Raw genomic sequence first — 17,406 nt, forward strand, 5'->3', positions numbered from 1 at the left:
TGAAGTTTGTTGCTTCCTTTGCCAGTCTCTCTTCGTATTCTCTTTTTGCTTTTCTAATCACTCGGTGACACTCTTTCTGGTGTTCTTTGTGCCCTTTTTGGTTCTCCTCTGTTTGGTCTTTTTTCCATTTTCTGAACGATGCTTTCTTGTCGCTTATCGCCTTCTTCACTGCACTTGTTATCCACACTGGGTTTTTTGTTCTATTTTTTTTGCACCCTTTTCTAAACTTGGGGATGCATATGCTTTGTGCTTCGTGCACAGTCTCCTTGAATAAGGTCCAGGCTTTTTCTACGGATTCCTTCTTCCCTATATTGCCTTTGAGCTTCTTTCCCACCATTTTTCTCATGGCATCATAATTTCCTTTTTTGAAGTTGAGTGCCGTCGTTGTGGTTCTTTTCCCCTTTGATGATCCAATTTCAAGCCTGCACTGGATCATGTTGTGATCGCTGTTACCTAGTGGGGGTAATACCGCCACCTCCTTTGCTGTCCCCCCTAGTCCATTGAAGATTAGGTCAAGAGTGGCATCGCCCCTTGTTGGTTCCGTGACCAGCTGCTCCATGAAACAGTCCCTCGTGACTTCTATGAATTTTGTCTCTTTTGCGCAGTTTGAGTGCCCAATACTCCAGTCTATCCCAGGATGGTTGAAGTCCCCCATCATCACCACATTTGAGAAATACGTTTGGCGAAGGCACAGGCGGAAGAACAAATGGCTAAAAATGTAAAAAAGGGAGATAAAAATTTTTTCAGATATATTAGTGAAAGGAGGAAGATAAAAAATGGAATTGCTAGGCTAAAAGATGCTGGGAACAAATATGTGGAGAGTGATGAGGAGAAAGCAAATGTGCTAAACAAATACTTCTGTTCTGTGTTCACAGAAGAAAATCCTGGAGAAGGACCGAGATTGTCCGGCAAAGTTACACGAGAAAATGGAGTAGATTCTGCGCCGTTCACGGAGGAGGGGGTTTATGAGCAACTTGAAAAACTGAAGGTGGACAAAGCGATGGGACCAGACGGGATCCATCCCAGGATACTAAGGGAACTCAGAGAGGTTCTGGCGAGTCCTATTAAAGACTTGTTCAACAAATCTCTGGAGACGGGAGTGATTCCTGGGGATTGGAGGAGAGCGGATGTGGTCCCTATTCATAAAAGTGGTCACAGGGATGAAGCAGGAAACTACAGGCCGGTGAGCCTCACTTCAGTTGTTGGAAAAATAATGGAAGTGTTGCTGAAAGAAAGGATAGTGTATTTCCTTGAATCTAATGGGTTACAGGATCCGAGGCAACATGGCTTTACAAAAGGTAAATCGAGCCAAACGAACCTGATTGAATTTTTTGATTGGGTGACCAGAGAGCTGGATCGAGGACATATGCTAGATGTAATTTACTTGGATTTCAGCAAAGCCTTTGATACAGTTCCTCATAGGAGGCTGTTGAACAAACTTGAAGGGCTGAAGTTAGGACCCAAAGTGGTGAACTGGGTCAGAAACTGGCTGTCGGACAGACGCCAGAGGGTGGTGGTTAATGGAAGTCGCTCGAAGGAAGGAAAGGTGACTAGTGGAGTCCCTCAGGGTTCGGTGCTGGGGCCAATCCTGTTCAATATGTATGTAAGTGACATTGCTGAAGGGTTAGAAGGAAAAGTGTGCCTTTTTGCAGATGATACCAAGATTTGTAACAGAGTAGACACCGAAAAGGGAGTGGAAAATATGAAAAAGGATCTGCAAAAGTTAGAGGAATGGTCTAATGCCTGGCAACTAAAATTCAATGCAAAGAAATGCAGAGTAATGCATTTGGGGATTAATAATAGGAAGGAACCATATATGCTGGGAGGAGAGAAGCTGATATGCACGGACGGGGAGAGGGACCTTGGGGTGATAGTGTCCGAAGATCTAAAGGCGAAAAAACAGTGTGTGACAAGGCAGTGGCTGCTGCCAGAAGGATTCTGGGCTGTATAAAGAGAGGCGTAGTCAGTAGAAGGAAGAAGGTATTGATGCCCCTGTACAGGTCATTGGTGAGGCCCCACTTGGAGTATTGTGTTCAGTTTTGGAGACCGTATCTGGCGAAAGACGTAAGAAGACTTGAGGCGGTCCAGAGTAGGGCGACGAAAATGATAGGAGGCTTGCGCCAGAAGACGTATGAGGAGAGACTGGAAGCCCTGAATATGTATACCCTAGAGGAAAGGAGAGACAGGGGAGATATGATTCAGGCGTTCAAATACTTAAAGGGTATTAACGTAGAACAAAATATTTTCCAGAGAAAGGAAAATGGTAAAACCAGAGGACATAATTTGAGGTTGAGGGGTGGTAGATTCAGGGGCAATGTTAGGAAATTCTACTTTACGGAGAGGGTGGTGGATGCCTGGAATGCGCTCCCGAGAGAGGTGGTGGAGAGTAAAACTGTGACTGAATTCAAAGAAGCGTGGGATGAACACAGAAGATTTAGAATCAGAAAATAATATTAAAGATTGAACTAGGCCAGTTACTGGGCAGACTTGTACGGTCTGTGTATGGCCTGAATATGTATACCCTAGAGGAAAGGAGAGACAGGGGAGATATGATTCAGGCGTTCAAATACTTAAAGGGTATTAACGTAGAACAAAATATTTTCCAGAGAAAGGAAAATGGTAAAACCAGAGGACATAATTTGAGGTTGAGGGGTGGTAGATTCAGGGGCAATGTTAGGAAATTCTACTTTACGGAGAGGGTGGTGGATGCCTGGAATGCGCTCCCGAGAGAGGTGGTGGAGAGTAAAACTGTGACTGAATTCAAAGAAGCGTGGGATGAACACAGAAGATTTAGAATCAGAAAATAATATTAAAGATTGAACTAGGCCAGTTACTGGGCAGACTTGTACGGTCTGTGTATGGCCGTTTGGAGGAGGATGGGCAGGGGAGGGCTTCAATGGCTAGGAGGGTGTAGATGGGCTGGAGTAAGTCTTAACAGAGATTTCGGCAGTTGGAACCCAAGCACAGTACCGGGTAAAGCTTTGGATTCTCGCCCAGAAATAACTAAGAAGAAAAAAAAAATTAAATTGAATCAGGTTGGGCAGACTGGATGGACCATTCGGGTCTTTAGCTGCCGTCATCTACTATGTTACTATGTAACGGGCTTAAAGACTAGTGTTTCTATAATACGATGCTAGGGAAATATAAATCTGTGAGGATAAATAATCATAAACTTCAATGCTCACAGCTCTATACTTTTTAAACTTATATTATAAATGTAAAGTGCTCAGACCCAAAACCATAAACAATTATGATAAACACAAACTATGGTTGCCACGCTATGATTTTGGGTCTGAGCACTTTACATGTATAATTAGATATAAGTTTAAAAAGTATAGAGCTGTGAGCATTGAAGTCTATGTTTTTATAACCATAAACATAGAAACATGATAGCAGATGAAGGCCAAATGGCCTATCCAGTCTACCCATACATAATAACCATTATCTTTTCCTGGATTGGCAACCGTGAGAATGGGCTACTGGGCTTGATGAACCATCGGCTATTCTTTTGTTATCTCTAAGAGATCCCACATGCCTATCCCAGGCTTTTTTGAATTCAGACACAGTCTCTGCCTCCACCACCTCTTCCGGGAGACTGTTCCATGCATGTACCACCCTTTCTGTAAAAAAGTATTTCCTTAGATTACTCCTCTTAACTTCATCTTACGCCCTTTCATTCCAGAGCTCCCTTTCAAATGAAAGAGACTCAACTCATGTGCATTTACATCACATAGGTATTTAAACGTATTTAAGCATATAGATTGAGATCTTTAAGTCTGTCCCCTTATGCCTTATGTAGTAGCCTTCCTCTGGACCGACTTCATCCTTTTTATATCTTTTTGAAGGTGCGGCCTCCAGAATTGTACACAATATTCTAAATGAGGTCTCACCAGAATCTTATACCGGGGCATCAATACCTCCTTTTTCCTACAGGTCATACACGTCCCTATGCACCCTAGCATCCTTCTAGCTTTCGCTGTCACCTTTTCAACTTGTTTGGCCACCTTAAAATCATACCAATTTCAATTGGAGTATTACATTTATAACTATGAATCCTCTAAAAAAAAATTTATTATTCTTCAAAAACAGGAATTCTCCTATTCAAAAAATATATTTTATAGATATTATAAATTAATTAATTAATAAATAGTGCTCAGTGATTGCCAATACGAACTCCAAAGCATAAGGGCATTAAGTTGTCATAAAGTCACGGGCCAATGCTGCTGCTAAACCACAAAGTGCTTAGTGCTCCAAATCCAAAAAGTGCTTTGTGCTCCCTTCCAAAAAATACAAAAAGAAAACTAAAAACTTAAATGAAATATAAAATCCACATATCGTCCAAGTCAATCCTTCTTCGCAAAATCCATCTGCAATGTCCTGCTTATCCTCCAAAGCTTCCTCGACAGAGGATGTGTAATCCGATATCCCTCAACACAATACGTGATTCCCCTTCAGCTTTCTCAAGAGGAAGATCTGCTTTGTGCTTCTAGGAAAAGCAGCATCTTGTAAATAAACAAGTCAAAAACACACATACATCTTATAAATGATCTGTAAAACTTTTGTAAAAACTCACTTCTTGTTCACATTGAAACAGTTTCAAATTGATTCTGGAACTTGGAGACGTGGTCAATGGCTGGTTAGCTGTTGAGCTCCTTCCTCTGGGTAGTATTTACGGTTCATAGACAATTGCGCGCAAGACAATCGCACGTGGACAAAGTGGCGCGGACAACTGAGCGCGAGACAACTGAGCGCAAGACAATTGAGCGTGAAGACAATTGAGCGCAAATTATTTTCCATTATGTGCATGAGCGGGACAACTGAATGCCGGCAGGTGAGCGCAAGACAACTGAGCGCCGGCAGGTGAGCGCAAGACAACTGAGCGAAAGAAAATTGAGCGTGAAGACAAGTGAGTGCGAAGACAATCTAGCGTCAGACATTTGAGCGCAAGACAATTGAGCGCAAATTATTTTCCGTTATGTGCATGAGCGGGACAACTGAGTGCCGGCAGGTGAGCGCAAGACAACTGAGCGCCGGCAGGTGAGCGCAAGACAACTGAGCGAAAAACAATTGAGCGCATGACAACTGGGCGCCGGCAGGTGAGTGTGAGAAGGTTCATAGACAAAACCGCCGAAGGTAAAGGCGCACGCCGACAACTGAGCGCAAGACGGAAGCGCGTGCTGAAGAAAAAGAGTGTTTTTAGGGGCTCCGACAGGGGTTTTATTTCGGGAACCCCCAGTTTACTTAATACAGATCGCGGCGGCGTGGGGGGGGGTTTGGGGGGTTGTAACTTCTCTCATTATACTGGAAACTTAACTGTTTCCTTGTTTTTTAGGGGAAAAGTGAAGTTTTCAGTAAAATGTGGGGGGTTACAACCCCTCAAACCCCCACAACGCCCCCACAACGCGGCGCAATCTGTATAAAGTAAAGTGGGGGATTCCCCCCCCCCCCACATCCCCCGTCGGAGCCCTTTAAAACAGTCATTTTCTTCGGCGCGCGCCTCCACACTGCACTCAGTTGTCTGCGCGCGGCCTTTGTCCTGGCGTGCTCTTTACCTGACACCGTTAAAGCAGAGCTGATAGGAATGGGACAGGGACAAGGACAGCAACATAACTCACAGGGACAGGATGGTGAAATGTAGTTCCTGTGTCCCTGTGTCATTCTCATATTGGAAAAAGAGTTTAATAAATCAAAGTAACAGGGTGGCCAGGTTACCCAGTTCCAGGCTGCAGATTTTGGGATAGTTCTCAATTTTTGACCCAGGTGTTTTTGTCCCGTTACCAGACATATTCATTGGGGACTGTGAGACCTGTAATGGTGGAAGGTAAATGGGCATAGTGGGTGTTTGCAATGGGGGGTCATAATGAAATGCCCATAGTCTGATGCCTGCAGTGTCTATTCATCCGATCCATCTGTCAAATGCTAAGTTTCATTATTTGTGTTTGTCTTGCATGATATGTTTGTTGTATGAATTCTCAAAATTTTGTAAAGCTGAATTCGCTTAATGATCTTTACATGACAGAATATATGTTTAAAGTGTTTATGAAGATCATTATCTCGTTTTCTTTGTTTGTTTAAATCGTTATTCATGTTCAAACTTACAAGTGTCTTCACGCTCTGTCGTCTTCACGCTCAGTTGTCTTCAGGCCCAACAGATTTCAAAGATTAAAGACAAGCTTCACTGCCCCCCCTCCGAATAAAAACCAAACAAAACTGTCCACAATTTGTTTGCAGCCTTCTAGTTATTGATTTTATGAAATGCCTTAATATGTTAAAAGATAATAATAACCAATTTATTAAATGGCAACCTTAGTCATTATAAGTCATTATAAGTTCACAATGTCATTGGAGTTTGTGAGGGTAAAATAAATTCTGGACTCAATAGTTGTATTATAATGTTTTTATTTCTGGGTAACTGTGTTATTGAAGAAAGCATAATACAGTGAACAAATAGAACGGATAACATAGGTCCCCCAGGGCAAAGTTAAATGCAAAGTAAGTATTATTGAACACAAGTAAACATGATGTGAACAGCAAATAATAACATTGAATGATAAAGATCATTATAAGGAGTTTGAAATTGAAAAGACAATTACATGGTCAAAAAATAGGATGATGATGAGGGCGAAAGCCTAAATTCACAGAAAGAGAAGTATTCTGTATGCTTGAGCTTCAGTGTTTGAACTGGAGGATGTAAAAGATTATATACATGCATAAGTATAGTACATATACACATATAGAGTACTTCTCTGTCAATGAGAAAGTATTCTTCCTCATCAAGGACAAGCACAGGAATATTGGAGAATTGAACATTAAAAGCAGTTGTAAATTGAAAAGACAATTATTGTTCCACATCCTCACTCTCATCTGAAAAAATAAATGCATGTTGTGTCAGAAGTATATGAAGATCTGTTAATGCTTAAAAAAATTCTTAGTCAACAGAGATATTATGACTGCAAGGGTAAGCACAGGAACATTGTAGAAATTGACAGGGAGTGGATGAAACTCTAGTACAAAAGCCTAAATTCACAGAAAGGGAAGTATCCTGTATGCTTTAGTTATAAAATACCGTATTTTCACGCAAATAACGCGCACCCGTATAAAACGCGCACACGGGTATAGCGCGCAGAAATCACGATGATATGCACAAAAACTTTGGTATACCGCGCTCACGGGTATACCGCGCATGCTGCCCGACGCTCCTTTCGCCCGCCCTGACTTTCCGTGCGCTGTCCCGACTCTCCGTTCACCCCCCCTGACTTCCGTGCACTGTCCCCCCTTGAAGGTCTGTCCCCATCCTGAAAGCCTGATGCCCCCCCCCGACGTCCGATACATCCCTCCCCCCGAAGGACCGCCGACTCCCCAACAATATCGGGCCAGGAGGGAGCCCAAATCCTCCTGGCCACGGCGACCCCCTAACCCCACCCCGCACTACATTACGGGCAGGAGGGATCCCAGGCCCTCCTGCCCTCGACGCAACCCCCCCTCCCCCCAACGACCGCCCCCCCCAAGAACCTCCGACCGCCCCACCAGCCGACCCGCGACCCCCCTGGCGACCCCCACGACCCCCCCACCCCCCTTCCCCGTACCTTTGGTAGTTGGGCCAGAAGGGAGCCCAAACCCCCCTGGCCACGGCGACCCCCTAACCCCACCCCGCACTACATTACGGGCAGGAGGGATCCCAGGCCCTCCTGCCCTCGACGCAAACCCCCCTCCCCCCCAACGACCGCCCCCCCCAAGAACCTCCGACCGCCCCCCCAGCCGACCCGCGACCCCCCTGGCGACCCCCACGACCCCCCCACCCCCCTTCCCCGTACCTTTGGTAGTTGGCCGGACAGACGGGAGCCAAACCCGCCTGTCCGGCAGGCAGCCAACGAAGGAATGAGGCCGGATTGGCCCATCCATCCTAAAGCTCCGCCTACTGGTGGGGCCTAAGGCGCGTGGGCCAATCAGAATAGGCCCTGGAGCCTTAGGTCCCACCTGGGGGCGCGGCCTGAGGCACATGGGCCCAACCCGACCATGTGCCTCAGGCCACGCCCCCAGGTGGGACCTAAGGCTCCAGGGCCTATTCTGATTGGCCCACGCGCCTTAGGCCCCACCAGTAGGCGGAGCTTTAGGATGGATGGGCCAATCCGGCCTCATTCCTTCGTTGGCTGCCTGCCGGACAGGCGGGTTTGGCTCCCGTCTGTCCGGCCAACTACCAAAGGTACGGGGAAGGGGGGTGGGAGGGTCGAGGGGGTCGCCAGGGGGATCGCGGGTAGGCTGGATGGCGGTCGGAGGTTCTTGGGGGGGGCGGTCGTTGGGGGGGAGGGGGGTTTGCGTCGAGGGCAGGGGGGCCTGGGATCCCTCCTGCCCGTAATGTAGTGCGGGGTGGGGTTAGGGGGTCGCCGTGGCCAGGAGGGTTTGGGCTCCCTTCTGGCCCAACTACCAAAGGTACGGGGAAGGGGGTGGGGGGGTCGTGGGGGTCGCCAGGGGGGTCGCGGGTCGGCTGGGGGGGCGGTCGGGGGTTCTTGGGGGGGGGGCGGGCGTTGGAGGGGGGGGGGTTTGCGTCGAGGGCAGGAGGGCCTGGGATCCCTCCTGCCCGTAATGTAGTGCGGGGTGGGGTTAGGGGGTCGCCGTGGCCAGGAGGGTTTGGGCTCCCTTCTGGCCCGATATTGTCGGGAAGTCGGCGGTCCTTCGGGGTGGGGGTGCGAGTGGTCCTGCCGGGGGGGGGGGGATGTATCGGACGTCGGGGAGTCGGCCGGGCAAGAGGGCTTGGGCTCCCTCTTGCTCCGATCGTGGATGCGGGTGCGGGTGGGAGCGCGTGCGAGCCGTCGTTCGGGGTGGGGGTGCGAGCGGTCCTGCTGGGGGGGTGAATCGGGCGTCGGGCGGGGTGGGAACTATGTTTTAAAACTTTTGTATACCGCGCTCACGCATATAACGCGCGAGGGGTATGCGCGGTAGGTAAAAACGCGTATAACGCGCGCGTTATATGCGTGAAAATACGGTAGTTAAGCCTTGAGCTTCAGTGTTTGAACTGGAGGATGTAAAAGATTATATACATGCATAAGTATAGTACATATACACATATAGAGTACTTCTCTGTCAATGAGAAAGTATTCTTCCTCATCAAGGACAAGCACAGGAATATTGGAGAATTGAACATTAAAAGCAGTTGTAAATTGAAAAGACAATTATTGTTCCACATCCTCACTCTCATCTGAAGAAATAAATGCATGTTGTGTCAGAAGTATATGAAGATCTGTTAATGCTTAAAAAAATTCTTAGTCAACAGAGATATTATGACTGCAAGGGTAAGCACAGGAACATTGTAGAAATTGACAGGGAGTGGATGAAACTCCAGTGCGAAAGCCTAAATTCACAGAAAGATAAGTATTCTGTATGCTTTAGGTATAAAATAGTTAAGTCTTGAGCTTCAGTGTTTGAACTGGAGGATGTAAAAGACTATGAAACGTAAAAGATTATTTACATAAATCTAGTCCATATATACATATTGTTCTTGTTCAATGCTAAAGTATTGTTCCCCATCAAGCACAGGAACATTGGAGAAATGGACAGAGTGTGGAGAAAACTGACTTTTTGGCTCTCATTCAGTCAGTGTGTGTGTGTGTGTGTGTGTGCAGTGGGAGCCACAGTGTGAGCCACAATAGTGGTCGCTGAAACAGGGGTGGTTGGTGGTGAGGTACTTAGATAAACTGAGTACAGTGGTACCTCGGTTTACGAGTGCACCGGTTTGCGAGTGTTTTGCAAGACGAGCAAAACATTTGCAAAATCGGTGCCTCGGAAACCGAGCATGGCTCGATTTACGAGCACACCCCCCCCCCCGTAATCCGGCACCCCCCCTGCGATCCAGCACTCCCCCCCTGGCCATGATCCGACCCCCCCGCCACAATTGGGCACCCCCCCCGCCACGATACGACCCCCTCGACATGATCGGACACCCCCCCCCCGACACAATTGGGCACCCCCCCGCCGCTTCTTACCCTCATCTGGGCACTCTTGAAAATCGGCCTTCTCCTCTGCTGGGCCTTGAGCATCTGAGCATGCTCAAGGCCTGCAAGTTCACGTTCTGAACATAGTCAAATGCGCGCAAGACAATTGCACGAAGACAAGTGAGCGCGAAGAAATCTGAGCGCAAGACAACTGAGCGCGAAGACATCTAATCAGTGCGTACGATTGTGTTGTTATCATTTCCTGCACATGCGCGCAATTGTCCTGGGCTAAGTTGTCTTGCGCTCAATTGTGGTTGCGCTGAATTGTCGTTGCGCCGAATTGTCGTTGCGTTCAATTGTAGTGCTGAATTGTCATTGCACTCACTTGTCTTCGCACAATTGTCTGCGGGCTTTTGTCTTGCGCGCATTTGACTTGCCACCATTCTGATGTGCATTTGAATAATAAAAAATATATTGGGAAAAAAAACCCCTCCCCCCATGAATCGGTACCACGAACTGACCCCCTCCCCCACCTGCAGCAGTGAAAACTGCAGGAGGAATGCCCCCCCACCCCGCGAAAGAAAATTGGCAGGAGGAAACTTCTGACCATGACAGGTGTGGCTTTGCAAATAATTACTAAAGAACTGGAAACAATGGGATAGACTGAATATGCCGTTTTGTTGAGAGACCCCCCCCCCAAGTCCGTATTACAAATTTGAGAAAATGCGTGCAGAAAAAAATAAATGAATCGCCAAGATTTATAAGAGTTTGGGGTCCATTAGATTCTTACGTTAAACAACTTTAATAGTAATGTATACCTACCATATTAAATATTTCATATTCTACATACAAATCCGGGAAGGGGAGGGGATTGTTTTTTTTTGGTATTCATGTATAGCACATAAGTGCTTTTCAAGAATGTTATTACACTTTTTGTAAGATTTTTTTTTAATAAAACCAATAAAAAATGTAAACATAAAAAGATAAAATAAAAGGACTTCTAATAGTTTTGTAAGAATCTACCTGAAACGTAGCAAATGTAGTAGCTACCTCTAGCACTTAAAAAGGAACTTCCTATAGTCGTGCTCCTCAAGCTCAGTTTTGAACGTCATGTTACCAGTTTTTCTCCATACAGATTCATGTTGGGTAAGATGGAATTTTAGGTCTGATCCCTCTAGTATCTTAGAAGTCTTCCACGTTGAGCAGAAGATTTCCACTTTCAACTCCCGCTGGTGTAAATGACAGCAAATGAATGGTCCATCCAGTCAGTTCAATAACATAACATAACTTTATTCTTCCATACCGCCACAATCGAACGATTTCTTGGCGGTTTACATTGAAGAGAGCTGGACAATCGGCGAAGTACAAAATACAAATAGCAAAAGTACAATATATTTCTTCAGGATAATCAGAGTAGAATTATTGCAATTAGTGTAACTTCTATTTAGGAAATGAATCTAACAAATAGTACCGTCTTAATTTCTTTCCGAAATGCGCCATAGGTACATGCATTACAAATACTATGTTTGGCATTAGTGGCGTAGCAAGCGTGAGAGGCGCCCCGTCCCAGCGCTTTTCTTTGCCCCCCCATCACTACATGATCCTTCCCTGCCCCCCCGCCACATGCGTGAGCCACTTCCCTTCCCCCGTACCTCTGTTACATTCGTGACGTGAGCAGAAACCCCCAACCTGCTTTTGCGCTTAGGTCCAGGAAGTGACATCGGAAGAAGAGCCAATGCAGGTGTGACAGCAGGTTGGGGGTTACTGCTCACGCCATGAACGTTACAGAGGTACGGTGGAAGGGAAGCAGTGCGTGTGGCAGTGGGTGGGGGTAGAAGGAGCAGGAGGGCAGAGAGGAGGATGGGTGCCGCACCCCTATCAAGCCAGTGCCCAGGGCGGATGCCCCCCTCCCGTTTATTACACCACTCTTTGCATCAAATGCGTCAAAACCGCGCAAGACAATAACGCGCAGGCAAAGCTGGGCCGACAATCGCGTGCAGGACATCAGCGCGCCGGATTTAAACTCAATTTGAAAGCGCTCCAAGGGGGTGTGACTTAGTAGTGTTGGCGCTGCCATTGGGAGTGGGGGGAACCCCCACACACATACATTAAAGAGGAAACTGAACTTTTTCCTTAAAAAATAAGGAAAAGGCCTGTTTCCTCTATAACGGGGGTTCCCCCCCTATCCCCCTCAGAGCGCATTCAAATTGAGTTCAAATCTGGCGCGCTGATGTCCTGCGCGCGATTGTTGGCCCGGCTTTGTCTGCGTACGATTTTAGCTGTGTATCGCATATATAATACAATGTCTGCCACACTATGTTTTACCATGCTTTGTTATGTATGTAAACTTGTAACCTATTCTGAGCTCTGGGAGGACGAGATATAAAACCAACCGACTAAATGATTTAATTAATTAAGTAAATTCATTTGTCTTTGTTGATTGATATTTCTGGGTTATAGACCGTGGAAGTCTACCCAGTAATGTGCTTAGCTTCCAACTACTGGAAAGTTATTTTTTATTATAGAGACTTACACCAAAAAGCATTATAATTCAACACATTGGAGTTGCCGTCGAAGCTCACTCCAGCCTATCTAGACCACCCCAAATTACTGGAGTTCCTATCAAAGCCCATTCTAAGCCATAGAGCCATATACAGGACACAAACCGTTGAAGTCTGCCCAGTATCGGCCTTGGTTCTTCCAAATCTACCCTTCATTTCCTGATTAGAAATCCTCTGTGTTCGTCCCACGCTCTTTTGAATTCTGTCACCGTTTTCTTCTCCCTCAAGTGAGCTGTCATCTCCCGCCGAGCATCTTTCTCTTCCAGTGGGCAGCAGGAGAGGGAAGGGGTAAAATGCAGACCTCACGGACCTGACGGACCTCGCGGATCTAAACCCGCACGGCCTTAAAAATCTGAGGTCCGTGTCCGTGCCACTTGTAGTTTCAGCCTCTGACAAACCTCTATGAGATTTTAGTGCTGACGGGTCCGTCTCAGCATAGGGAGGGAAAAGTATTAGGATCCGTTAGCGCTAAAATCTCATTGAGGTCTGTCAGAGCCAGAGACTAGTGCTGGAGCGGCAGAGCAGAAGCCAAAAGAGCGGGGACATAAGTTTGGGACGTGCGTTATGGAAAAGAAGTCTCCAAACGTTGCTGGGTGCTGCCAGGGTTCAGTCTGAGGATCGTAGGCATGAGGCAGAACCTTGGCTGCTTTCCTTCCTCTGAATTGCTCGATGTACCCATCTGCTCTGCCTTTCTTGGGGAAGGGGTAAAACGCGGGCCTCAGTCTCTGACAGACCTCTATGAGATTTTAGCGCTGATGGATCCTAATACTTTTCCCTCCCTATGCTGAGACGGACCCGTCAGTGCTAAAATCTCATAGAGGTCTGTCAGAGACTGAAACTAGAAGTGGCACGAATACGGACCTCAGATTTTTAAGGCCGTGCGGGTTTAGATCCGCGAGGACCGTCAGGTCCGCGTTTTACCCCTTCCCAGCAGGAGATGCCTTAATAAGATGTCATCTGCTGCCATGGGACCAGTCTCCAATAAGAGCTGTGCGACTGGACCCACAGCAGAAGGAGTCGACATTTTCTTAAGATACTTCCTGCTGCTGCTGGAAGGGGAGGCGACTGCTGAGTCATTGGGGGGCAGAGTTGTGGGTGAGGTTGAGCAGAGCTATGGGCGGACTGTAGACATTTCCTAATTCTCTCGCTGAAAAAGTCGGCTCCCTTGGCAGCTCAGCACCAAGGTACAGAACACTGTGTAGTCAAACTGAGACCAGTAGGGCTCCACAACTTTGGAACTCCTTACCAGTTTATTTAAGGGAGGAAACAGTACTAGATAGATTTAAAGGAACCCTTTAGAGACACTTTTGAAACTTAAGAATTCAGCTTCGGATAATGTAGAATGCTTTTTCCTAAATGCCTGATCAATACTTAATCCCAGCTTTTAGCTTTAGTTTTAACTAATCCTCCCCCCTTAACTGTTTTTCCCTTATAGGTTCTTCTGTCCTAAAATTTAATGTAGTTCCTTCCCTTTTTCCCAAGCGTGAAGTCAATCTAGCATTCGTTTGCTTATATTTGTCTATGTATGTTATAATTTCCTCCATTTTTAGTATTGTACATCACTTAGAAAATTGATAAGCGTTTCCATCAAGTGCTAAATAAATGTGAAACTTGAAAGTGACCCTCATGAAAATATGAGTGAATCGTCCCGATCTATTTAAGTCTAAACTAAACTTTTTCAAAATAGGTGGTTTACTTGCAATTCTAACGAGAGAAGAATCTAAAATGATACCACGTACTTTGGTTGGCTTCTCAACTGTTAAACTGAACGGCCTAGAATACCCCATCAACCCCACCATAAAAATACTCAGAGTCATCCTAGATAGAAGCTTGACCTTCGAAGCCCACACCAGTGCCCAGGTCAAAAAATGCTTCTGTTCCCTCTGGAAACTTTGCACCATTAAACACCACTTTGACCACCTCTCCTTCCGTTTACTGGTCCAATCACTAATCCTAAGCATACTGGACTACTGTAATATAATATACCTGGGAGCCTATAAAAACTCCATTAAACGTCTTAGAATTGTACAAAATGCCGCTGTCCGCCTCATTTTCGGCCTTAAAAAATATGACCACGTCAGCCCCTATTACACCAAACTTCACTGGCTGCCGGTGGAAGCAAGAACCTTCTTTAAATTCGCCTGCCTCTGCTTCAAAACCTTAGCAGGCTCTTCTCCAACTTACCTATCTGATCACCTTGAAATTGCAGGCCCCTCTCGTACTCGAAATACCTACCTGTTTTCTTTTCCCTCCCCGAAGGGCTGCCTCTACAAAAAATTCCTCGACCGAACCCTAGCATTCCAAGCAGGCAAATGGAGCAAATGCCTCTCCACTCTCATCTCCAATTCCCCCCCCTATCAAACTTTCAGGAAGTTAACCAAAACCTACCTTTTTGACAAATTCCTCTGAATGTTCCCCAGCCCCCCTCCTCCTCCTCTGACCTCGACCCTCCCCAGACTCCTTACCGCTGTATGTAACTCTTCTATTTATAACCCTGCTGTAGTAACTCATAGCAAACATAACTACTCCGAATATATTACCTACCTGCAAAAATTAATTTCTCCGCAAACGTTTCGTCTAAAATGTAAATGTAAATTTAACTTGATTGAAAAATACATTGTCTAAAATGTTAATGTAACATTAACGAAATTGTATCTTCGCTGCAATTGTACAGTCTCTTCTTCTGTTAACCGCATAGAACTTCCATAGTAATGCGAATAAAGTTATTATTATTATTATTACCTCGTTTCATCCTTTCCCTTCCAGGTCCTTATCTTGTTTTGGAACAAGGAACTTCAACCTAAGTTATTTTCCTGTTTTCCACTCAGTATGAACAGTTTGGAGAAAGTAGCATCCACTCTGTAGCCCCCTACAATGACACGATCCTGGCGTGATAGGAACTCAAGTTTCAAGTTTCAAGTTTCAAGTTTATTATGGGACTTGATAAATCGCTTAATCAAATATTCTAAGCGATGTACATTTAAAATTTACAATATAAATCTAAAATACAGTAACAATACATTACATTACAATGCAGACAATATATTTAAGTAATAACTAAAAAACAATAAATTTAAGCATAGTTAAACAAAGGGACGCTGAGGAAGTGAAGATGCTGAAGGAGCTGATAGCATGGCCAGAATGCCAGGGAACGCCAAGTTTTAACTCATCTATGAGTCCTCAGAACTGTGACTATCGGATCCTGAATCCCAGGGCCAACTATTCAGTCGGAGAGACCCTGGAACTGGTGCTAACTGCAAGAGACCACCAGAAGAGGCCAAAGAATTACGGGGGAGATTACTTCCAGGCCAAACTCCATTCCCCAAGACTGAAAGCTGGTGCGACAGGATCTGTGAAGGATCACCGGAATGGGACATATACTGTCACCTTCCTGCTGCTGTGGCCCGGAGAAGCGGAGGTATCTATCCGGCTCATACACTCTAGTGAGGCTGTCCAGATCTTCAAAAGACTTAGAGACACCAAGGTCTACTTCTATGAGTATTTCCAAAGAAACGGAACTGCAGAAAGAACAGAATGCAACTTTGAAATCCCACAGAGGCCAGTGTGTGAATACATTGACCCTGGGATTGGCGAGAAGTGGGTCTGTCAGGCCAAAACGGCTTCCCTGCAGCAGCTTGGTGTACCATTCCGCAGGAGGCATCAGGAAAATCACAACCACAGAAGATGATATCTTTCTAAATGGGTAATTTGGTAGGGTGGTGCATGCACACACAAATACCCCTCCCCCCCCCATGCAGGGAGGTGGTTAAGAATTCCATGAGCTATGCTGCGCATGCTTTTCCCACTTGTTATTTCATTGATTTCCCCAGCACCGTGTTTATTAAGGGAGGAGCTAGTTTAGATTTCCTCGCCAGATCTGGGTAGGAACAGCAGTGACAGAAGTCACTTGCCCACACAGAGTCGCACTGAATAGTATGTGTGGAAAAGCTTTCACAAGAACAGTTTCAGCCTCCCTGAGAGACATAAAGCCTTACACCAGCCCATTAAGAAATTCTGTTGTATATTTTAGATTTAAACATTTTTATCGATGACAGTCAAAAAGTGCAAAGTGTTGAGCAACCATCATCTGCTTGTACAACAGAAACTCCAAATCTCCCTCCCCCCAATTAGTCCGTACAACTCAGCCTCTCTTCTCCCCTGCCTCAACCAGATCTAGCAAGACTCCTTGAAAGATTAAATTTCTCCACCTCCTTCAGCCATTGAGTTATTTGTTGGGGATGGGTAGGGTTATCAGATGTCCAGATTTAGCCAGACATGTCCTCTTAGAGCAGTGGTCTGAAACTCGCGACCTGGGGGCCACATGCGGCCCGCCAGGTTCTATTTTGAGGCCCTCGGTATGTTTATCATAATCACAAAAGTAAAATAAAACCGTTTTTTTGATCATATGTCTCTTTAGCTATAAATGACAATATTATTATTAAAACTTAGCCAAAAGGAAAGATTTATAAACTATAAAGAGTTTTAAGGTTTTATTTGGTCTAGCACCATCATATCTTTCGTCCTAGTTTAGATTTCTTACTATTAAGAAAAACATTCGTAGATCTGGTTGGTTTTATTTTCCTTCAGTAAAAGCATGTCGTTATAAAAAAATTTTGGATAGGACCTTGGCATTCCAAGCAGGAGTAATGAATTCATGTTTGATTGCTCTCATTTCCCCATCCCTTACTTATTATCAATTTTGGAAAGATCTTAAAACTTATTTATTTAAACAATACAAAACACATTATTGATTTTATTTTTAAATTTGTTATTGAAGTCAGTTTCTACTATCTTATGATAATTCGTTTAAACAATTCTACAGACTATTTTTTATTTATTTTAGTATAATCAATTTGTATTGTGTAATTACTATCTTTTGCTTTTGTGATTATAATAAACATACCGAGGGCCTCCAA

The 17,406-nt window shown here is 45.4% G+C and overlaps 1 protein-coding gene across 1 annotated transcript in view; it reads left to right on the forward strand.

The window, feature by feature from the left end:
- The window catches only part of LOC117349764 (NXPE family member 3-like), a 42,451-nt gene that overhangs the window by 4,803 nt on the left and 20,242 nt on the right, over window positions 1–17,406 (forward strand). The window contains 2 exon segments of the mRNA XM_033923355.1: window positions 15,569–16,096; window positions 16,098–16,193. Of these exon segments, the coding sequence (XP_033779246.1) occupies window positions 15,569–16,096; window positions 16,098–16,193 (624 nt within the window).

The sequence above is a fragment of the Geotrypetes seraphini genome, chromosome 16 (genome assembly GCF_902459505.1).
Source record: "Geotrypetes seraphini chromosome 16, aGeoSer1.1, whole genome shotgun sequence".
NCBI lineage: Eukaryota > Metazoa > Chordata > Amphibia > Gymnophiona > Dermophiidae > Geotrypetes > Geotrypetes seraphini.